At 37.4% G+C, this 23,218-nt stretch overlaps 2 protein-coding genes across 3 annotated transcripts in view; one reads left to right on the top strand and one right to left on the bottom strand.

Annotated features, from left to right (window-relative positions):
* LOC139946903 (uncharacterized) overlaps positions 1-1,310 on the top strand; it is a 50,162-nt gene extending 48,852 nt beyond the window's left edge. Inside the window, exon 9 of the mRNA XM_071944680.1 lies at positions 1,172-1,310. Within this exon, the coding sequence (XP_071800781.1) occupies positions 1,172-1,216 (45 nt within the window). The 3' untranslated portion in view covers positions 1,217-1,310. The remainder of the gene's footprint in view (positions 1-1,171) is intronic.
* LOC139946888 (cilia and flagella-associated protein 47-like) overlaps positions 1,204-23,218 on the bottom strand; it is a 34,973-nt gene continuing 12,958 nt past the window's right edge. The window contains exons 21-47 of one of the 2 annotated variants that reach the window (XM_071944651.1): positions 22,701-22,922; positions 21,827-22,110; positions 21,215-21,461; positions 20,850-21,068; positions 20,339-20,564; positions 19,934-20,129; positions 19,378-19,407; positions 18,503-18,600; positions 17,847-18,098; positions 17,441-17,704; positions 16,806-17,085; positions 15,906-16,163; positions 14,905-15,156; positions 14,330-14,533; positions 13,690-13,895; positions 12,729-12,872; positions 11,621-11,739; positions 11,277-11,486; positions 10,405-10,782; positions 9,823-10,042; positions 8,863-9,124; positions 8,053-8,311; positions 7,327-7,598; positions 6,652-6,823; positions 6,196-6,357; positions 4,546-4,714; positions 1,204-2,877 (exon numbers count right to left, since the gene is read on the bottom strand). In XM_071944651.1, the coding sequence (XP_071800752.1) occupies positions 2,671-2,877; positions 4,546-4,714; positions 6,196-6,357; positions 6,652-6,823; positions 7,327-7,598; positions 8,053-8,311; positions 8,863-9,124; positions 9,823-10,042; positions 10,405-10,782; positions 11,277-11,486; positions 11,621-11,739; positions 12,729-12,872; positions 13,690-13,895; positions 14,330-14,533; positions 14,905-15,156; positions 15,906-16,163; positions 16,806-17,085; positions 17,441-17,704; positions 17,847-18,098; positions 18,503-18,600; positions 19,378-19,407; positions 19,934-20,129; positions 20,339-20,564; positions 20,850-21,068; positions 21,215-21,461; positions 21,827-22,110; positions 22,701-22,922 (5,812 nt within the window). In that variant the 3' untranslated portion in view covers positions 1,204-2,670. The remainder of the gene's footprint in view (positions 2,878-4,545; positions 4,715-6,195; positions 6,358-6,651; positions 6,824-7,326; positions 7,599-8,052; positions 8,312-8,862; positions 9,125-9,822; positions 10,043-10,404; positions 10,783-11,276; positions 11,487-11,620; positions 11,740-12,728; positions 12,873-13,689; positions 13,896-14,329; positions 14,534-14,904; positions 15,157-15,905; positions 16,164-16,805; positions 17,086-17,440; positions 17,705-17,846; positions 18,099-18,502; positions 18,601-19,377; positions 19,408-19,933; positions 20,130-20,338; positions 20,565-20,849; positions 21,069-21,214; positions 21,462-21,826; positions 22,111-22,700; positions 22,923-23,218) is intronic. The other variant, XM_071944652.1, reaches the window with a different exon arrangement.

Raw genomic sequence — 23,218 nt, 5'->3', positions numbered from 1 at the left:
TTTTATTTTTTGTCCAATTTTTAAAAATTGGGCCTTTAAGGCAAGGATTTCGAGCTAAAAAAACTGCAAGGGGTTAAACTTGGCATTTTGAGTGGTTTTGGACCATTTAATTTTTTGGCCAATTTTAAAAAAACGGGCCCTTTCAGGCCAGGATTTCGAGCGAATAAAACTGCAAGGGGTTAAACTTGCCATTTTGAGCGATTTCGGACCATTTTATTTTTTGGCAAATTTTTATAAAATTGGCGTTTTCGGGCCAGGATTTTGAGCTAAAAAAACTGCAAGGGGTTAAACTTGCAATTTTGAGCGGTTTTGGACCGTTTATTTTTTTGGCCAATTTTTTAAAAAATGGGCCTTTTCAGGCCAGGATTTCGAGCGAATAAAACTGCAAGGGGTTAAACTTGCAATTTTGAGCGATTTCGGGCCATTTTAATTTTTTGCAATTTTTTTTAAATGGGCCTTTTCGCGCCAGGATTTTGAGCGAAAAAAAACTACTAGCCATTTTGAGCGATTTCGGACCATTTTATTTTTTGACAATTTTTTTTAAATGGGCGTTTTCAGGCCAGGATTTTGAGCGAATAAAACTGCAAGGGGTTAAACTTGCAATTTATTGCGATTTCAGACCATTTTATTTTTTGGCAAATCTTTAAAACTTGGCTTTTTCTGGCCAGGATTTTAAATTACAAAAGCTGCAAGGGGTCTAACTTGCAATTTTAAGTGATTTCAGAACATTTTATTTTTTGGTCAACTTTTAAAAGTGGGCCTTATTGCAGGCCAGGATTTCAACTTCAAAAAACGGCAAGGGGTTAAGCTTGTAATTTTAAGTGATTTCAAACCATTTTATTATTTGGCCCAAATTTAAAATATTTGCCTTTTTGGGCCAGGATTTCGAGTTAAAAAAGCTGCAAGGGCAATTTCGGACCATTTTATTTTATGGTCAGTTTTTAAAAATGGGCCTCTTGGGGCCAGGATTTTGAGCAAAAAAAACTGCAAGGGGTTAAACTTGCAATTTTGAGCGATTTTGGACCATTTTATTTTTTGGCCAATTTTTAAAAATGGGCCTTTTCGGCAAGGTACTTGCAATTTTGAGCTTTTAATTTGTTTAAAACATTACTGCTCAGGCTATTTATTCCACTGAATATTTAGGCATATTTTTATTCTTAACTTTCTGCAGAAATACGCAAGTCAACCTGAAAAGACAAAATATCTGGTTTGCTGACAGTATCATGGAGAGTTTGTTCTTTTATTCTATTGAGGCTGACATCCTACAAGATGAATATATTAAAGGTTTCCTTTAAGATGGTTCTTCATGAAAATTCAAAACTGTTTGTAACATAACTGTACAAGAATCCTCAACTCAAATTCTTGACTTGGATTTGTCATGTATGATGCAGTACAGCTGATATTACATTCCATGTAATTTTTCATTTCTTTAAGACAAACTGTAGGAAGGTACAACTCTGTTATTAACAACCAATGCTTTGAAAGTGTTAAGGTAGAGATGTGAAATGTACATCTTTGCAACACAAATAAAAGAGTACACAAATAAACAAATTTATACAAGGTACTTTATTTAAGTATCCTGTTCAACTCAAAACTTAAAATATTGTGTGGCATGAATTGCTTAACAAAAACCACGGCTAACAAACAAAAAAACATTATAAAATTTGTACAGCTTGTTTCCTTCCCATTGCAGTAATTATAAAAATGTAAATATGTTGTATGTACAGGGTTTTTTTTTCAAGGAAAAACTGCATATATGTTAATACGAAAACCTTGTATAAATATACTTAAATGGACGGCATCCCATAGATAATAATCACACTAAGTATCACAATGCATTTTTTTAATTTAATATGTAACAACTTTGGATGGAATTTCATTTAATAGGGCCTTACACTTTTATCAAAAGTAATAATACAGTAAACCATAAACAATACTTTTACAATAATTACACAAACTATTCAGTTTGATCAAAATGAATGACATTAGAATGGAAAGTATCACATAACAGGAAGGATAGTCTTCCTACTTTCATCAGATTTCCCCCTTTTTAAATGACCCTCAGAAATGGTTAAAGATGCCATGTCAGATTTTTGGCCCCAAACATTAAAAAATAGATTTTTTTGAGTGAATGGTATTTCAAAGAGTATCAACCGCGCTAACGAAAAAAAGTTTAACTTTTACTTTTAATGGTCAGGAACCATGACAAAAACATTAAAACGTTTCTTATAAAACACATAAGAATTGGTCACGTGATATATTGTCGGGATACCGACAAAAACTAATTTTGAGCACTTTATTTCACTGCAACTAATAATTGGCGGACTTTTTCGAGCAATGGCTCAAACTTTCTCAACCCCCATCAAAATGTTTGGGTCAAATCGGCCAAAAATCTGACATAGCATCTTTAACAAATGCTGTAAGAAGCCTATTGAAGCCTAGACCATATAATAATGTACATTGTCTAGGTCAGCCCTTGTGCTAGATAAAATGCTTCTGTTTTCCCCCAATGGCCAAACATCACGACTAAACATGTACATGAAAACCATTGCAAAAAGACTTTACTTTCTACAGATACTAGTACATGTATTAATATATTATGAAAAGTACACCTTTTCATTTTATTTTGTTAAATAGTATTGACCCTAACTGTTAGACAATGTATAAGCTTCACTTCATGTGAATTGGTGCTCCTTTGATGGGTGAAGAAACTGCAGTGGTTGTAAGTTTCAGGTTGTCCAAGACATAGTTGCGTGGCTTACTGTGCCGATTGGTACTTGAATGCGGGCCAGCAATTGGTCTTCGAGATTGACCCTCTGGAGGAGTGTATTCCGGAGTTACTCCAATCAAGGAATATGTCCACTGCATGTCTGCTGTCTGAAATAAACAAAGAAAAAGAAATAAAAACACATTATATTGAAAGAAGTTTTAGTTACAACTGCGTCATATTGTCTCAGTGTGTTATTTTTCAGATTAAATAGCCTTAACCCTTCAGGCCATTTCATTTTTGGGCCAAGTTTTTAAAATGGGCCTTTTTAGGCCAGGATTTCGAGCTTAAAAAACTCCAAGGGGTTAAACTTGCAATTTTTAGCGATTTCAGAACATTTGATTTTTGGGCCAATTTTTAAGAATGGGCCTTTTTAGCCCAGGATGTCGAGCGAAAAAAACTGCAAGGGGTTAAACTTGCAATTTTGAGCAATTTTGGACCATTATATTTTTTGGATTTTCCGGCCAGGATTTTGAGTTTAAAAAAAACTGCAAGGGGTTAAATTGCAATTTTAAGTGATTTAAAACCATTTTATTAATTGGCCCAAATTTTAAACATTTGCCTTTTTGGGCCAGGATTTTGAGCTAAAAAAAACTGCAAGGGGTTAAACTTACAATTCTGAGCAATTTTTGACCATTTTATATGTTGGCCAATTTTTACAAATGGGCCTTTTTTAGGCCAGGATTTCGAGTTAAAAAAACTGCAATTTTGAGCAATTTCGGACCATTTTATTTTTTGGACAATTTCAAAAACGTGGGCCTTTTTAGGCCAGGATTTTGAGCGAATAAAACTGCAAGGGGTTTAACTCGCAATTTTGAGCGATTTCGGACCATTTTATTTTTTTGATTTTTTTTTTTTTACAAATGGGCCTTTTTCGGGCCAGGATTTCGAGTTTAAAAAGCTGCAAGGGGTTTAACTTGCAATTTTAAGCGATTTCGGACCATTCTAGTTTTTGGCAATTTTTTTTAAAATGGGCCTTTTCGAGCCAGGATTGCGGTCGAAAAAAACTGCAAGGGGTTAAACTTGCAATTTTGAGCGATTTTGGACCATTTTATTTTTTTAGCAAATTTTTAAAAAGGGCCATTTTGGGCCAGGATTTCGAGCTAAAAAAACCTGCAAGGGGTTAAACTTGCGATTTTGGACCATTTTATTTTTTTAGCAAATTTTTAAAAAGGGCCATTTTGGGCCAGGATTTCGAGCTAAAAAAACCTGCAAGGGGTTAAACTTGCGATTTTGGACCATTTACTTTATTGGCCAATATTTAAAACTGGGCCTCTTCAGGCCAGGATTTCGAGCTTAAAAAACTGCAAGGGATTAAAACTTGCAATTTTTAGCGATTTCAGAACATTTTATTTTTTGGCCAATTTTTAAAAATGGGCCTTTTTGGCCCAGAATTTGGAGTGAAAAAAACTGCAAGTGGTTAAACTTGCGATTTTGGACCATTTACTTTTTTGGCAAATTTTTACAAATGGGCTTTTTTCGGGCCAGGATTTTGAGTTAAAAAAACTGCAACGGGGTTAAACTTGCAATTTTGAGCGATTTCGGACCATTTTACTTTTTGGCAAATTAAAAAAAAAATACTGGGCCTTTTCGGGCCAGGATTTCGAGTTAAAAAAAACTGCATTTTTTTGCGATGTCAGAACATTTTATTTTTGGGCCAATTTTTTTAAAATGGGCCCAATTCGTGCCAGGATGTTTGGTTTCAAAATACTGCTAAGGGGACAACATTATTTGTTTCGCAAATTTTGGGGTTTAAAAAGTAAAGAATTATTGCACACCTGTACCACCAGTTTCCCTTGATAATTTTTCCCGTAGATTTTTGGTCGAAATCCAACTGTTATTAAGGTTCCATTGGTGCCAATAGCTTTCAGTTCCCCAGTCTGTGGGCTGACGGAGAATTCTTGGTCACTTCCAGCAACAAAGTATGCAGTGAAGGCCACAGGATGTCTAAGAAGTAAATAAAAAACAAAGTGTTTGTTTCACAATTTATTGGCATCAACTTTTTAAAGACAATTGTTAAGGACTGAAGATTTTTTTTTAAATACATAACTACAAAATTAATTTGTATAAAATATTTGTCATAGTGAACTAAAAAATATAAGCCTTTAAGATTTTGTTTTGGCTCTTCAAATCTTGAACAGTTACAAATTGTTTTTATTTATACACAGTAGTGGCTCTTTTTTTTTAAAGAATATTAATTGCCCAAGAACCATAGTTAATTTATAATGCAATTGATGCACTGGAAATAAAATGTTGGATAGTCCCCAAAAGTGAAGTTTTGCAGATCTATCATTTATTGGCAACTCTTAATATTTTTGAAACTGAAGGGTGGGTCTTGCGTCCATACTAGTCAACATTTCAACAAGTACTTATACAACATGACCCACACATTTTGCCAGTGTTTTGAAACGGAACTACGATCCAGCTGTTTCAAACCACAAAGCTGTCATGTAAGAGAGCCAGCTCAAATTGAAATTGACAGACTTATTTATTCTGCCAGCTGATATTAATCCTTTAGCAGGATATGTCTAGATCTTATTAATGTTATCAAGGAAACATGGAAAGTGGAAAGTATGCCACACCAGGGAATAAGCAGTTTGACGGCTCTATATATCTGAACTCTAGCCTCATTTCAGGCCAATTCCTTTGGTCTCAAACTGTGTTTAGTTTCAATCTATACATGGAACAATTTCAAACATTCTGTATAAATTAAAAACTTGCACATTTTCACCCTCGTCTTGCTAGGGCATAGATTTGTTTTGAAACGACTGACCCCAGTTCAAGTCCTGGTCGTGTCTGCCGAACCTGAGGTCCGTGCTTAGGAAACAAGGATAAGAAAAAAGCTACTTTTGCTAAAATTTAAGTCCACGCTGGGAATTGAATTTTTGAAAACGCAGAAATTCCTTTGTGTACCAACTTTCTGCAAGATCTTTTAGTGTGACTTGAGGATTGTGAGGGGCGGAGTGAAGGTCTCGTCATGTTCAGGTACTTTTGTTTCCCCAATTTTTTTACAAGGGTGTTTAAAAAAAGGCAGTTAACTAGTTAACTAGTTATGACAACATTTATACCAGGTCTGCTAAAAAACATGGGCGGGTGATGTCAAACATGCCCAGACTAGTGCATGCAGAAAAGGAACTGATCCTGATTTGAAGGAAATTGATCTCCCTGCATAGACTCCTGATCATGTGTTAACAATTAGGGTGCATGCAGATATTGAGTTTCCTTTCTGATACACCTAACAGTCCTCAGAGTTGTGATTTGAAGAAATCCTCTCCAGATGGTGCTTATTATGACTCTCAAAATCCTTAGACTTTGTGTCTTATGATCCAGAAAACAAGAGAACTTGTTTCTAATGCAATGTTAAAAGATAATTTCACTTTTAAAACCCGCTCAGTGAGATGAGCTTCATATCTTGAACAAAGTCTTACCTTGCTTGACTTGTTAGTCTAAAACCAACCGATGCTTCCTTGTTCAGTCCAATTGACTCTATGGTAATAACATCATCCACTGTTGGCTCAGTTGATGTAAAGCGAACTGGATAACGCCAAACTCCTCCAGTGGCTGCAGTTACACACAGTTGTACATCATGGCTGCTCAAATAAGAGTAAATTACAACTAATTACTTTGGTGTTAGGCTCGGAAATAATACTTTGAATAAAATAAGGTTACATTTTACAAATTCCAAGCTTGACTTACTGAAAAAGTAAAATTTATAAATCTTTAACCTTCGGTGACACCCTCGGAATCTGCAGTAATTTGACGTTTTCCATGCAATGGTATCATCAAGTGTTTTAAACAAACTAGTGAATGTGGCAATCAAAACATCAAAAGAAAACCCTAAAATAAAAGAAAACAATTATATTAAAAGACCAGACTACACTTACTTCATGATTTTGAACGGTGCATAGATGACATTGAAGAGGAGCGTGACAATACCAGACAGTCTATCTCTTTGTTTACGTACAAGACTAAGAGACACAGCATGCTCCAAATGAGCTTGGGCTTCTTCATTGCCATAGATCAATTCATAGGAAAACTCACTCGCCACTGTATTTCCTGTTAGAAATCAATCAAGTTGAAACTTCTTAATATTGGAACAATATTTACAAGAAAAATGTCGGGTGAAAGATATGCCACAGTTTTCTAAGGACTGCACTTGTGCTCTAAAAAATAGGACTCTATTTTGATTTTTCTAACCTCTTTCCGCTAAATTTATGTTAATAAAAAAAAAATGTAAATTCTAAAGATTTTCGACCTTGGCTTCAATGTAATTTTGTTTTATTCAGAAACCTGCAGTGGCTTGTACATGTGTTCCTGATAAGAGTCGTCAGGCAATTGCATTTTGAGGCAAATTTTTAAACACTTTTGGGCCAGAATTCAGAGCTTAGAAATAGTAAAACCCAAAATTAAATTAAGAACATTTTGTTTTTTGAGCAATCATTAAAAAAAAAAAAACTGGAAGAGAAGAATTGTACCCTCGAATGATCTTGTATAATAAACCTAAACAGCACTGCTGTGGTGATATTTGTAGGATCAAGATTCTAAATTTGTCTACCTACCTTCTCCAACCACCACGCCATCTGTTGTATTAGCCCTCTCAAGTCCTTTAGGTGTCAGAGCTCTTGTTTTCACTGTACGATGGAAGCTACTGGCAGAGCTAGGTACAGCACCAGTTAGTGAGACTTCTAAGCGTTCTTCAATGCGGCTACGTGCCTGGCAACTGATAACTGCTCCTCTGTCAATAACAGGTTGTGATTCTGGAATACCATGAATGGGATAAAGCCAGCGGATATCTCGAAGGCCTCCTTGTGGGTCACGACGGTCATAATCCCTAGGATGGAACAAAATATCAAGTGAAGAATGTGAAACAATCACCTCTTGAGAACAAAAGATTGAAGCTATTTGGCAAGGTTTGATATTAGTTTTAAAATGATGCGATCAACCTTGCTATTAAAATACAGTTAAGTTAGAACAGATAATCCCTTATTCAGTCAGTTATCCCCTCACATAAACAAACTCACCAACTCATACCAAGTAAGCACCCCTAATATACACTCTCATTAAAATGTCATACCTAGCACATGTAATCCAATTAGCAGTGCAGTCCTCAGTCCAACAGAGTCTGAACTTTTGTTTGATTTTAATAAAGGTAAAGTTGGTTTACAGCTGTCATATTCAGATGTTAAGAGGCAGAACAGCAACTTTAACATAATTTACCAGGGTTGAATGTATCTTCATTTGAGGACCCTATAAGAAACGAGAATTACCAATCAGTAGCCACTCACCTTCTTGCGTATGGATGATCAGGATCCTTAGATGGCTCATACTCCCAGCTAGTGCCATCTTCTCTCTTGACTGATACCACACACAGCGCCTCATGGAGGTTCATGTTGTCAGGAGCAAAGGTCAGAGGGATGTCCAGGGTGGATTTAGGAGCTACAAGAATCCCCATGGTGTGTTTGAGAAGTAGACAGAATGCCGACTCACTCTGGATATTATAACGCTCAAGTCTATTGTGGGCTCTGTCTAGGAGATCTGTGTTATCTAATCAGAGAGAGTACAGAAGTTTACAATCATGAGCGGCTTAAACAGCAAGATTCACATCAATGCTGCTTTGCAAAATGAATTATATAGAGGAATCTTGTTGGTAAGTGTGACTTAAGTCCACTGTAAGCCACACACAATTCACACAAACTGGCTCCAATGATTCCCAGAAGCCTCAAATTCACTGAGATGTGTTTCTTCTTCAGGCTTTATGCAAACCATGTTTAATAAATGGAATTGTCTTTTTTTCCCGATATGTTCTTCAAAGACTCCAGGGCTTCTCAGAATTGTAAGTTTCTGTCAAAGCAATGAGTGATTGAAAAAAAGAAATTACACACAAATGTCTGCCAGCTTTGAAAATTGAAGAAGTGAAAACTTTGGGCGTGCAGCAGATGTGCATACATGTGTTGTAATGACTTGCTAACAGGACAGTCATAGCAACTTCATAGGAAAAATGGATGTTCCCTCTCGAAACAACCAATAATCTCTTGAAAGGCATTCCAAAGAGGAGAAAGAAATATATTGGCTGAGAAGCTTTATAATAAACTTACCAGAGAGTATAACATCAACCACCACTGCCTCATTCAATGGATTCCTGAATGGTATGATGAGTGATGTATTAGATCCAAGGGTTGCACTCACACTAACAGGGTCAAGGGGAGTAGGGGTCAAGCCGGTGCCTGATGCCATGAAGACCCAATCACCAAGTTGCTCACATGAGAAGGAGATCTTAGCTAGGTGGTTGCTCTGACCTAGGGAGGATGGCATGAACTGAAGAGGTACCTCTTGGGTGGAGTGTGGTGCAAGAATGATCTTCAAGAAAAACAAAATGAATAACATAAAGACATGATTGGATTGATGCAAATTTGATTGAGCTTTGAGCTTCACCTTGTCAAAATTAAGAAAATTAATCAACTTCATAGGTATGATAGCAAGTATGTATTTCTCTTGACAATGTGGAATGATCTCCTAAAATGACCTTCCAATAATCAGCACACCAATGTTTCAAACAAGATTTTAAAAACTAAGGTTATCAGAACTTTTATATTTGTAATTATCTTATTTGATTCCACATCATCAGCACAATGAGCATAGGGTAGGGACAGAAAACCCAACCCACATGCAAGGCTGAGGTGGGTTTCTCAGCCAGCCTGGAGACTGAGCCTTACAATATCAAGCGCTATTGAAGGTATTATAAAGGTGCAGAAAATGTTTCTAAATCATCACATTGTAGAAGGAAAACAATTACCCTTCAGGAGGCCTACCATCAACGACTTTTTATTTCTTCTGTGCCTCAGCGCCTTTGAGCAAACTTTTGATTTAGGTGCTATACAAATTACATTTGATTGATTGATTGATTGATTGATTGATTGATTGATTGATTGATTGATTGATTGATCGATTGACTGATTGATTGATTGATTGATTGATTGATTGACTGATTGACTGATTGATTGAATGATTGATTGATTGATGTTGGTGAAACAATTTCAAAATGAACAAGAACTCACCTTTGTTTCTCCTTCAACCTCAAGAGTAAAGTTATTAGTGTTGGAGCAGCTAGGGGTAAGCTCTAGTGTCTCCTCAGTAGGATTACTCAAGGTGATAAACTGACGACTCCATTTACCCAACTCACAGTCCATATGAGGAAGGACTGCAGGGGAAGGTGGCTCTGCTGTCAGGCTTAGGGTGTACCAGAACTCACCAACAGTCTCATTTTGGAATATCAAACTGGAAACAGATAAAACACATTTTGGTTTGATGAGCTTGGTTGATATCAATGCACAACAGAAAACTTTGACATGGAATTGATCTGAAATCTTTGGAATGGATATGTTTGACCATATGGCAAGTTTTTTCAAACAGAAGTTTAATCCACATTTGTAATGTATCTGACTCTTCTGAATGCAAATTTTCAAGTAAATTTTTGTTCAAAAGTAGAGGTTTTTTCAATCTTATAAAACATGTTAAATTTGCATTGTGGATTAAAATTATTATTTTGTTTTACCCGTACACAGATATTCATAGGTAACAATTGCAAAAAATACAATTTAGTCTTTAATTGATAATTATTACTATGAGTAGCATCTTACCTTCCTTGTGATTTTCCAACAATTGCTGGTGCATAGACTAACTGATACATTTTCTTCTGACCAGGAGTTAACATGACATCTTCATCTCCTCTCAATCCATCCCCTTCAATCACTGTTGTAAATATCAGATCATTCATTGTTGGATTGAAGATCTCTACCTCCATTACAACAGCAGACTGAGCAGCACAGGTGACATCAATATCTCTCTCAGGTGGCGGAGGGCTGCAGCGTACCTCTATTGAATACCACACACGGTAACCAGGCTTAGTTTGATGGACTTGGACTGATGCTGTACTTGTTGTAGACTTGCCACTAGTTGGACGTGTACCGGACACTGGACGGGAAGTGCTGCCACTGTCATCATTGGCCGGTTCATCCCTAATTGACAATGGTTAAACAGAGACATTTTACTCAGCTATCATTATACAAGAAGGCTTAAACATACCAACCCCTCAACATAAACTTTCTTATGATTTTATTTTGAATGCAAACAAAAACAGCTAATGGCCTTATGTTTTGACCATAGCAGAGTCTTTCACGAAGGCTAAATGACAACACAACCAACCTGAACAGGGCCCAATTTCATAGAGCTGCTAAGCACAACAATTTGCTTAGCATGAAAATTCTACCGGTATAAAAACAGGATTAATAACCAAATTCCTATTTGTTGCATATTGCTTGTTACTGGAATTCAGCTGTTGTTTGCTTATCCTGAAAATCACGTGGAAATTGTGTTGGTAATCCTGTTTTTATCACGGCAAAAATTTTGTGCTTAGCAATATGTTTTCGCAGCTCTATGAAATTGGGCTCTGTTTACTAAGTGTAACTAAACGTACAAATATGAGGCATTATGAGGAAAGAAGATGACTTACTTGAGATTATCAGTACCGCCAGCTATGAATGACAAGATGCCCCTGAATGTGCCACGCTTCCATGGTGATACTGTCATGATGTAATCAGCTTCTTTGCCTGGTAGAACAGTAACACTTGGGACTGTACCACTCACTATAGAGAGGTCTGAAACAGCACGGTATGTCAGCTTCTGAGCTGTTACATTGGGAACACGGATTACACGCTTCATTCTACAAGATAAAAGAAACAAAAACATAGTTTCCAAGTTAGAAAAAAATTAAATAATACCTAGTATTTTTTAAAATGTTAAATTAAAATTTAAAACACAAATAAAATAATTTTGAATTGACTTGACAGTACTTACGATTTGCGAGCCTCACATTCCAGAACCACATTGTCTAATGCAAGAGGTTTTTGTCCCTCTCCCTTCAGTCTGAAATGATGTTCCGTTCCATCCTCACCATTCATCAAAACCAACTTTCCCTGGTGACAAAAATATGTACAGAATAATATAATAGATAGAATTATTTTGCTTTCATGATCGTTGCCACTACATTTGGTCTTGAGGCAATACTCTCTCTTCATCAATGCAACCGCACGGTTGAGTTTGTGATAGCGCGTTTGCTTACTTTTTTTCAATTCAATTATGAAATGCTATCTGCATCATTTTGCATTAAACACATCTTGAGTAAGACCTTTTTGAATTCCCGTTACTATGACATTAACATCACAAATGCAGAATGAAAATAAATGAACCGTGGCACCTCTTTGAAAATGACTAAACTTTCTTTTATTTCAAATGTTAATAAGATGCCTGTGTTTGTAATATTGAATTGAAGGCTGAAAAGTGATGGCCATTGGTGGAGGATGAGCTCAATGTACTTCCTACATAGGAAGGAAGATAGCTCCAAATGTTGTTGCCATGGCAAAGTTTGATTCATATGAAATGCATGAATGGGATGGGAAGGATTGGTGAGGCCAGAGGGGTATAAATAAAAATGTCAATCCCTTGGATGTGTAGCAGGTTTTTATGCATGGCTGTGTGCATAAGCTGAGGGTTGTGTAGTGCATGGCAGGGTATAAAGACTTTTAGTCTCAGCTGTGACTTGAAGCAATGTTAAGGTGAGTGTGGAGCGTGCATGTCAGAGCCTTACCATGTAATCATGCTTGAAGTGGGTTTGACCACCTTGTCGAGCAGGCTTGGTAAAATATAATGCAAATCAAGTATTTTAAAGCAGTTTCTAGAAATGTTTTGCGGAGAAAAAGAATATGTGCAGACTTTGAAACAAAGCAAAAAGTGCTGCGATGAGACTACTAATAACAAGTTAGTTTAAAAGAAAATCAATAGAATTATTTTTGTCGAATACAACATTATCAACATCTAAATAATTGAAGTACATTGTTCCGTAAAAACCAAACAGCCAAAAAGCATGATTTGTTTCTGTTCTCGATTGAAATATTTATTAACTTACGGACACAAGGGACTCAAAGGCTGGTCTGAACATGAGAGGAAACTGTGTGGTCTGCATTGCCTTAGCAAGGATGAAGGGAGGTCCATAGAAGCCTTGACCCTCAATGGATGCTGTCAGTGGCCAATCCACACTAGTCTGGTTCACCTGGTCAATGCAAACAGAAAAATAGCAAATTGACATATCATACTTCTTAGTTTGTTTCAGTGAGTGTGGCTTCATGGCCAAATGTAACTGAACCTCCGGATAATATACATGGGGTTAATTGAACTCAAGGTCTCCTCAAGCAATGTACTAAGCACCAAAAGGAAGCTAGGTTACCGTTGGAAATATCAGCAACACTGCACCTACAGATCTGCCAAATTTATTTACTGGTAAATCCGTAACATTTATTCCTTGACTTACAAATCATCTTTTGTTGTTAATTTACTGTCTTTAAGGTCATGAAATAGTACATATAGCGATAATTATAAGCTGTGTTTTACTTTTATGATCGCGTGTCAAGTTTTCAGTCATGCCACTATCAAGTGATCAACTTTCAAACGGCTATGTTTAGTCCATTTTTATTTTAAAGGCACTGGTAATTTGGAAATTACTCAAAATAATTGTTAGCATAAATAGTTAATACTTGGTACTGAGCAATGGAGAGCTGTTGGTAGAAAAAAGAAATTGTGTGAAACGGCTCCCTCTGAAGTAAGGTAGTTTTTGAGAAGAGATAATTTCTCACTCAAATACTTTAATCTGATAAAAGACTTGACGCCTAAAGCCTCACACATTTGCGCAACAAGGGTGTTTTTTCTTTCATTATTCTCTTACAACTTTGACGACCAAACGAGTCAAAGTTTTCACAGGGTTGTTATTTTATGCATATGTTGGGATACACTAAGTGAGAAGACTGGTCTTTGACAATTACCAATAGTGTCCAGTGTCTTAGGATGAAGGTGCTACAAGACAAGGTACTTACTATTGGTATTTCTTGTGAAACTGACTGATGTACAGGTGCCATGAACTCAATCTGTGCTGCAGTTCCTTCTGGATTAACTGTGCACTCTATCAGGTACACACGGATATCATTAGCTGAACGAAGGACAACACGACAGGGGTAGTGACCAGCACTCTTAGGACTGAATCTGACTGGAAGGCTGACTGTCCCATCATCAAGAATCACTCCTAGATAACAACAAAATATACAAATTGCAGTAAATAAATAGTGTAAAATCCATATATGTAAATGAAATACATAAAACTTGACTTGGTAAAGTGCAGTAGAGAGCTGTTGATATTATAAAACATTGTTAGAAAAGACCCTAATTGAAGTAATGTAGTTTTAGAGTAGAAAGAGGTCATTTTTCACCCCAAATTTGAATCTGAGACAGGCTTTATGTGTGAAGCCTTTCTCAGGCATCTGAAAACCAACAATTCTATGCAACAAGGGTGTCTTTTGGCCATTATTTTCTTGCAACTTCAATGACCAATTGAGCCCAAGTTTCACAGGTTTGTTATTTAATGCATTCAGTACTATGTGGGAAACATCAAGTGAGGAAACTGGTGTTTTTCAAATAATTTCTAGATGTCTGGAACAAAGACGTAACTTTGTAACTCACCCCTGTTACCAACAAGACCTGCAGGTGAGGTGTCCACAGTGTGACCGTTCATCACAATTTCAGCCGCTGATTTGGGTTTCAATGTCAAAGGTGAAGGTACAAACATTGATGGGGTTGTCTCAAAATACTTGGAGTTGACCTCAACACTGAAATTGGTCCCCTCTGGCTGGTCAGTTTTGCTGTTGGGATTGGCACTTGTTTTACCTGTTAGATAAGAGAAAAGTGTGTAAGATTGAAATTATATTAACTATGTGCATAAACAAAATACTCAATACAACAATTTCCTAGGCTCAATATAAGGATATGATTATTCAACAAATCTCACAATAGTCCATACAAAAGCCATATTTCTTCTTATGTGCCTAGTAAATCCAAATTCAAATAACAAATGTTTTTCGTTACACCAGAGTTATCTCTCATGATGTTTAATCAAATCAAAGTCATAAAAGCAATAATACAACTTTATCTTCAAATTGAAGAATGAGAACAGGAAACTTTTTCAAAAGTCAATCCCTTTGTTTAAGTATTTTTAGTCAGTCAGCAAAACATTAATGTTGATAAAGAGATTACCATACCTGAAAGAACCGACTCATCGGTCAATCCTAAAGCAGCAATGGCTGCCGTGACTGAGCCACTAGCAAGTGTCCCTGTCACATGTCTACGTCTTATCTCCGTTTGTGACATCCTCTGCTGAGCAGCGATGACCAAAGCCTTCTCCCTAGCAGCATTAGTGATGGGTATAACTAGCTCTTCATGAAGAACAGAGTTACTATCACAACGCCAGTAGATGATGCGGTCATCACCCCCATACACACCACGACCATTGCCTTGGAGAAACACAACAATTATTGTTAAACAAAATCTGAAGGTTGTTTGGCTTCTGACTGGCACCCCCGAACAAAGATATTGACAAAAAAGGGAGACTGCCAACATAGGGCTAGATAGCTCTTGTGGTAGCGTGCCGGCATGTTAGTCAGGTTGTTGGTTGGAGTCCTACTCTAGTCGATTTTCTTTGTTCAATCCCAGATCATTTCAAATTGACCCAGTCAGTTTTCCTTGTGGTTTATAATATTTGATATTTAAAAACAAAAATAATCAGATGGCTAGTCTAGCTGTAGAAGAACTTGTACATGCCAATCATAGGATACAACAAGTGGGCTACAGTTTGTATCTAAAACAAAAACATTTTGTTTTAGTCTCACAACCTGTTAAATGATTCTTTACTTTTACAAATGTAAACTTGTTATGCAGATGCCATTCCAAGCTGTGAGTGATAAACCAATGAAATGGCAATTGAAGAATATAGAATGCAGCACTTTAGATACTACACTGTCATTTAATTCACAAGAATAGCTCATCGGAAGCACATTAAGGCCGTGTCCGAAACGACGACTTCGGCTACAGCTACGTCTAGATCAGCGCGTCTACCAGTGTTGAAGAATAGGCAGACGTGCGCGATCTAGCCGTAGCTGTAGCCGAAGTCGTCGTTTCGGACACGGCCTAAGCAACAGTTAATTGACAACAACTTAGGCAATAGCAATACAAAAAACAAATACAAACATTGGTCGATAATTACCTGCAGCTGCAGCACTACTGATCCTGACGCTGTGTTTAGTAGGCATGTAAGGTAATGGCGATGGCATTGGTAGTCCAGCTACAGCCTCAATGGAATACAGAAACTCTCCAATAGACTCACTGACAAACAGGATAGAGCATTGTCTCTTGCCAGTATGGAATGGAAGGAAGTCAATAGCAATGACTGCTGAGCTGTGACTGTCTAACTGGAGGGATTGACGAGCACAGTAGAAAGCACTCAACTGGTTACCATTGTCCTCTGGGTGAATCAAATATAAAATAGAAAGCTATTCATTAGTAAGATTCGTGATAACATTGCACTAAGTAATAAACCCTTTCTATAATAAAATAATATATTTCCAATCAAGTTACTGTTAATAAGAGGGTAGTAGACAGCTTGGTTTTTGTATGAACAAACATTAAGTATTCATTGTTGTTCATGTGGTAACACTAACAGTGCTTTGGTTTTGCAAAGAAAGAATGCAACTTCGAATTATGCACATCTACCAATTTCAACCAATTTCAACCAATGAATTGTGACTCACAAAATGGGGGCAATGATAGGCAAGGTGCATTGCGCAAATTACAGGAAAATAAAATGTAGAACTGACAACAAAAAATTACAGCCAACTGCAAATTGCAGCCTAGGATGCAATCATGTTGATCTGCTTAAATATTGACCATGTAACTTATATAAATCAATCACCAGTTATCTATTTCAAATTGGTGTGGAAACCACTGTAGATACAACTCAGAAAACAAGTTTTGTGAATCCTCAGCTCCCTCTTCCATTTTAAGAATGATTAATGTACAATTGCATGAAATTTAATGGTGAGCCATATATGCATTAAAGTGGATGTGATTTTGAATTGAATACTACAAATCATTAGTATTAACTCACGTTCCAACATTTCTGTCCGTGGGCTCATGTCATCCTGCTTTGGTGGTGTAGGGGTTCTTTCCTTCTTCTGACCATGATCCGTCTTGGATCGTACTTTCTTAGGAGCTCCTTGTTTAGAGTTCAACAATCCAGTCTTCTGGGTTTTAGCATCAGTGCCAGGGAAGGATGTCTTGGGTTCAACCAAGACGATACGGAACTCCCCTCCCTCATCAAATGGATTAGTAACGTCCAGTTCCACCTTGTGCAGTTCATAGCAAGGTGATTCACACTTGACTGTTGTCTGTAATCAAGTATTAAAACACAGTTTTGCTATTAAGAATATTCAAAATCATAGGTCTTTTGCAAATTAATAATATTAACAAGGGAATAAAAAAGTAGGCACTGGTTTAAAATGGACAGGGTCGTGGCCGCACATTACAGGGCTGAGCCGAAAACGAGGTCCTGTATTGCACGGCCACGGCCCCGTAGGTTTTTAAACAGCCGTTTAAGACTGAGTCACCTCTCTTTTACTCCTATTCATAAGCACCCATATAAACCATCCAAAAACATTTAAAATGTACACAGGATTTAAGACGGATTAAAGAAAAGTTTGGACATGCTTATGTAAAGACATTTCTAACAGTAATCTAACTTACAGATGGTGTGATATTATCAATTGAAGTCCTCAGATTGAATACCAAGGTAGTTCCACAAGCAGAACCAGCCCTCCTTCCAACAAGTACCAGCACTCCCTCTGCAGGACGTAGGAACCTACTAGTGAACTCTACAGCCAGATCATGCTTGCCTTTGGGTGCAATGGCGACAGTGTTGCCTCTAGGGAGAGTGAAGTCACGAGCATCTCGGCCAGCAATCATTGCATGATATGTCAGGGGCTTGCTACTGGGATTGGTCAGACGAACCTTTATCAAAGAACAAAAATACAAGCAAAATTGTTATTTTTGTTCACAGCAAAAAAACACAACATGCATGCATTTATAAGTGGGATTTCAATTGATTTGGAGTACAGTGGGTAGAACAAGTACTTCAAAGCATTAGACTCACCTGTCGTGCAACACATGCATGCAAGGATCCAATAAACTCCACAGTTGTTCTTGGTGTATACTGAGGCAATCGCTGGTACAGATGAACACATAGTAGCAGTAGAGAGATAGGGTTAGGATCAGTGATGTCTATAGCCTGGATATCATAGTCTAGTCCGATGTATCTAAATGCATTCACCACCTTGAGGGCATTATGAAGACACTGTTCAGCTGTAGCTGGCTGGGTGTACATACTCTGTAGATGGGTCTTAATCTACAAGTAGAGGAAAGGATGTAGAGTTTTAGGGTTTACAATGTGGGGATCAATATTCAATGAATTCTTGTTGCACTCAATGGATTACTACATTCACCTGACAAGGGCTAGATAACATTTGTCACAACATTCAGAAAAGAAACAATTGTTTTTTTTCAGAACCATCATTTTTACCATGTGATTATTACCAGTATAAAAATTAAATAAAAAGAGGAATGTGAGTTCATCAAATAAATAATGGGTATTTGAAAAATCTAACAAAATCTGAGTTGGATTATGAGCTAAAAAATGTATACGATAATAGATGGCTAACAGTTAACAAAGCAGAGATTTGTATAATTCACTTTTGACATCTCATTAAAAAGCTTTTCCACATCTTTTCACTCACTACTTTTACTACTTACCAGAAAAGGCACATGAGCAGCCAGGACAGCTGCCAGCACCAACCCATCCAAGAGATCATAGTCAAAGTTGACCACCCATCGAGATGGAGGAATACCACCTGATAGTAAACAATAGAACACAAACTAATTCATTTCAAAAACATGAACTTTCCAAAAAACTTCATTTCTTTCCCATTAGCAGAAGAAGCAAAGTTAAGTAGCTTATATAAAAATTAAATTTAGATAAAAGATACACATTAAACAGCACATTTATAGCAATCTGTATCTATCATTCTTTGATCCTATACACTTTTGCCGAGAGTGTTAGCATAATGCAGATGTATTTTATGAGCATTTGATTTGACAATTAAATAAATGCATGATGGAGACATTGAAAGAATGATCAATGTTAATGCATGATTTATAATGAGTAAAGGTAATATGGGATTTGAGGCATTGCAAGGTGAGGTATCAACGGTAATGAAAAATCTATTACTTCAGACGAGTAGACATTGTGTGCATGCTAATGCCAGCCAGCATTGATACATTTACTGAATGTTTAACCTTTACAAATCAACTGCAGTTTGGAAAGGACATTTTATGGAGTGAAGAAGTGTAGTAGAATATACTGTCTCTTGCTCAGCGTTAAATGATAACTAAGGCAGTGGTTTATATTATGCATCTTAATCCTAAAATGTGTTCATCTCTGCATGTACAAAACAATACTATTTTCCTAATTGGAGTAAGCCATGGGTGCTCCTTAACAACTTTAGATACTTTAGGAACGTCCTATTGAGTATTTTGTGTGATAATATTTCTATGCAATATACAAGGATTTGAAGCAGCTAAAAGCATTGTGTGCAAGCAGTTTCTGCTAAAAGAAAATGGCAAGTTACCTCTTGGAGCTTCAAAATAAAATGAGGATTCTGTCAAAGACAAAAGTTAATTAGAAGAAAAAACAAACTAGAATTGAGAACGGTACGGTTGAAAAGAAATACAAAACTGAAAGTTAACAAAGGGACAAAAAAGGGAAATTGTATTCTACATTTTAACAAATTAAAATGCAGTGTCTATAACTTCAGTGTCTATAATTCTAGGGTAAATAATTTGTCTGACTACGACCATCTGTTCCCCCCCCCCCCCCGAAAAAAAAAAAGGTGCACATTTCAAACAAGGATGTTTCAAAGAAAAACAACTCAACAAAATCACAATTTCATTGAGTCTTTTTGCTGGCAAGTTTTGGTATTCCTTTATAGTATGAAATAAATCATCGGGTACTGAACCATTTCTACTTCTACAGTCAATACAACTTAACAGATTCAAGTTCTAAAGTGTAAAAAAGTGAGGAGTTTGTCATAGGGCAGACTCACACAGCAACGATGAACACACACACTGGACTTAACTTCACAACAAACAAATGTACATTAAACAATATGAGGGTAAGAAACATACCTTTGTCACAGTCCTTCCATATCTTATGTCTTTGCTGTTCGTAGTGATGGTTAAGCCAAGCCACCAGGATACGTTCCCCTACACTGTAGATGTTACTACACAAAGGATCTGGATTGATGCTGGGTAGGCTGGTTGAACTACCAGAGGATGATAGTGTCTTGAACTGACGAGGTGTCACGCGAGCCAACACCAATGCCTGCAACAAATATGTATACAGTCTTATTACCATATTACTACAAACTCATCCAGCTAAAAGACTTCTCCCATACTCTGTCTTTATCCATCTCAACACTCATCCTACAAAGACAGCCCATAAATCTCAGCTTTACTAAAAGTAAAATGCATGTTACAAAGTCAAGAAGTGCATGACAGACATAAGTCTTTAAAATCTCCTCTTGAGCTCACCTTCAACGTCTGGAGCAGTAGATCGGTCCAAGCTCTCTTAGAAACAGACTCAAATAGGATCTCATCTAGAGGAGCCTCCTGGATGCGGATTGCTACGATGCTCTTACCCTGCTGCTGGGCTTTCTTCCTCTCACGAATCTGCTCTTGCAGTTTAACCCAACGCTGGTAATCCTGAGGTTCAAAAAGGTACTCTGGCTTGATGTTGGCCACAGAGGCACCTTGGCTCCTACAAAGTTTAGCAAAAATTTGACAATTTTATCTTGAAGTTTCCAACAAACTCAATTAAATGTTGCAAAGATACTGGGAGGAAACGTAATGAACATTGGCATTTTAGAATTTCTTAAAATTCTTGCTTCTCACAATGTTTCAAAAATCAAGTTATAAACCACAAGGAAAACCAACTGGATCTTCAAATTTTGTCAATATCCTTGTTTTGGCGTGCCAGTCATGATTGTTTCAGGATAACAAGTCCTTACTATAATTCAATAGAAATAAATACTTTCATTCATACCTTAAAAACGTCAGCAGTGTAGAGTGCTGCCAGTGAAGTTGAAGCACTCTCTCTGTAGGATCAGCTGGCAAAGCTTGATTGATGGGGATTCCAGGAACCAGACGTCCACTCATGTGTGCCATTAGATCATAAATAGTTTTACTTTGAGTGCGCTTGGAGTTATTGGTGGATGGGCTCCCATGGGAAGCCTTCTCAGGTGCAGAATTCTTGGCAACTCCACTGAAATGGAAAGTATACACCAATATTAATTTCAACATGTCTTTGTGATGTGCTATGATGTAGCATCGAAGTCTTACATAAATTGTTTGCAATAACATTGTTAATCTTTATCCACATGACAAGATATTTATATTTTGTTGTCTTACCTTCTTAGTCCCTCAGGCACAGATACAGGGTACGGTCCACCAGACCACCCATGCAGTGTGATCCATCTCTGTACCCCCATTAAGACTTCTTGGTGAAATACCCCTTCTTCTGTATCCTCATTGGGGAAGGCTGCTGAGCCCAGAGAGCGAGAGGCTAGACCCATTCGACTATCAGGATCGATAATAGAGCGGTCAGCTATTGCATGGTTGACAGCTCCATCACGAGGAGTGCTTCGATAAGTGGATTCTATAAAGGTGAAACAAAAACAAAAAACAATTAAATAATGAGTTTAACCTGTTTTAGTTTGGAATAGTTTGTTAATTGTAATGCAAAGTCAACAACGACCCTAAAAGAAGTCAACTGCCTCAGAAATTAAATCTTGATGGCCGAAATCATAAAAGAGTTGCTAGTGGATAGTGATGATACAGCGATTTAATGATGAGCAACATTGCTTCTCTTTTGTGGAGTTCAGTGTAATGCGATGAGATGTTAGGGTGTGAGGGTGTAGGTTAATTATCTTACTCAAACTCATTGTAAAGATGGCTCATGTATAAAGCACTTTAACAATATAGAATTTCCGTATAATACACAGAGACTCATGTTGAACTTACCAGTGATACTCTCAGAAGACTCCTCATATGTTGAGGTTGTAGCTCCAAAACGTGAGCTCGTACTTGTACTTCTCTGGGTGGACGGTCTACTTGGAGATTCCACTGGAATCATAATTGCTTCTCCAACGTTCCCATTACTATCTTTGGATGTGACTGATGAATTACGACCTCGCAGGGTTTGGCCTTGCTCAGTCACAATCTGGAAGTCAGTACGATGTTGAGCAACGAAGGGGTAGGCAGTGAGGAGACAGTTATCTGCTGTGGCTGTCACTGGGATAGAGAAACTAAACAGACAAATTTGGGGGAATTTAGTTACCTTTTACCAAATCTCAATTCAGCCTCTATGGAGTTTCCAAATAACATAAAGTTTCACAGCACATTATATGTTATGATCTTACCGTCCAACAGATCAAACTTTTACGCAAAATGGCACAATAAACTAATGCATATCAAAGAGTGCTTACAAAAATCATATTATGGTTGTGTTCGATTAGCTTCCCTGGGTCAGCCCCGCGGTGCTCACTCGGGTGAGCCCCTGACAAGAGCTAATTGAACGACCACGTTCGCCCTCTCGTGGTGCTGCCATGCACCTCGGGTCACCCCCAAGTAACCCACTACACAAGCAGGGCACGGGGGGCTGACCTGGGTGAGCCCCTGGAATGACGTCAAAGCTTATTGAACGCACCGGGGGAAGACCGGGGTTGACCCAGGGAAGCCAAACAAACGCACCCTATGGTTGATATTAGAATGGCACCGATAAACATTGATACACTGATGTGACAAAATGTTGTGTGGTCTTATTTTCTTTATTGATTGAAGGTTTTATACAAAAATCAGTATTACTTTGATTGGAAATTTTGAAGACATAGCTCACCTGTTTCCCTCGGTGTCCACAAACTTGACTGGCTGAGTGAAGGACACAGGTCTCGGAGAGCAGAAAGTGACTTTACACTTGAGGATAAAAGGTTCCTCATCCCCCTCATCTCCACAACATGGCTGGATCTTCTGCCCATCAGGGAATGTTACACTTAGGACAGACATCTTACTACCGTCATCAAGCTCAACATCTGGTAGTTCAACATCAATCAATGTCACCCTAATTTGATTAATACAAAGAGATTTTAAAACCATGTCTACAAAAACAAAATGTAAGCCGTAGGTAAACGCTTATTAACACTTACTTTAAGAGGTAAATCACTTTGAGCCTCCCATTGTCAAAACCACAATTCCAAATAAACAACTTTGTATAACTCCAATCATTGACTCTGATAAATGGAAGTTTTATAGATGTCTAATGCAAACCATTGTTGACGGTTTGACCGTGTAGCACTAAGAATGAACCACTTTTATGTAGTGTAGGCATGATGTTTGGCCCTTGGAAAAAAAGTAGGA

The sequence above is a fragment of the Asterias amurensis genome, chromosome 14, assembly GCF_032118995.1.
Source record: "Asterias amurensis chromosome 14, ASM3211899v1".
Lineage (NCBI taxonomy): Eukaryota > Metazoa > Echinodermata > Asteroidea > Forcipulatida > Asteriidae > Asterias > Asterias amurensis.
The sequence above is the reverse complement of the archived record's forward strand: the minus strand, read 5'-3'. Positions and strand labels throughout refer to the sequence as shown.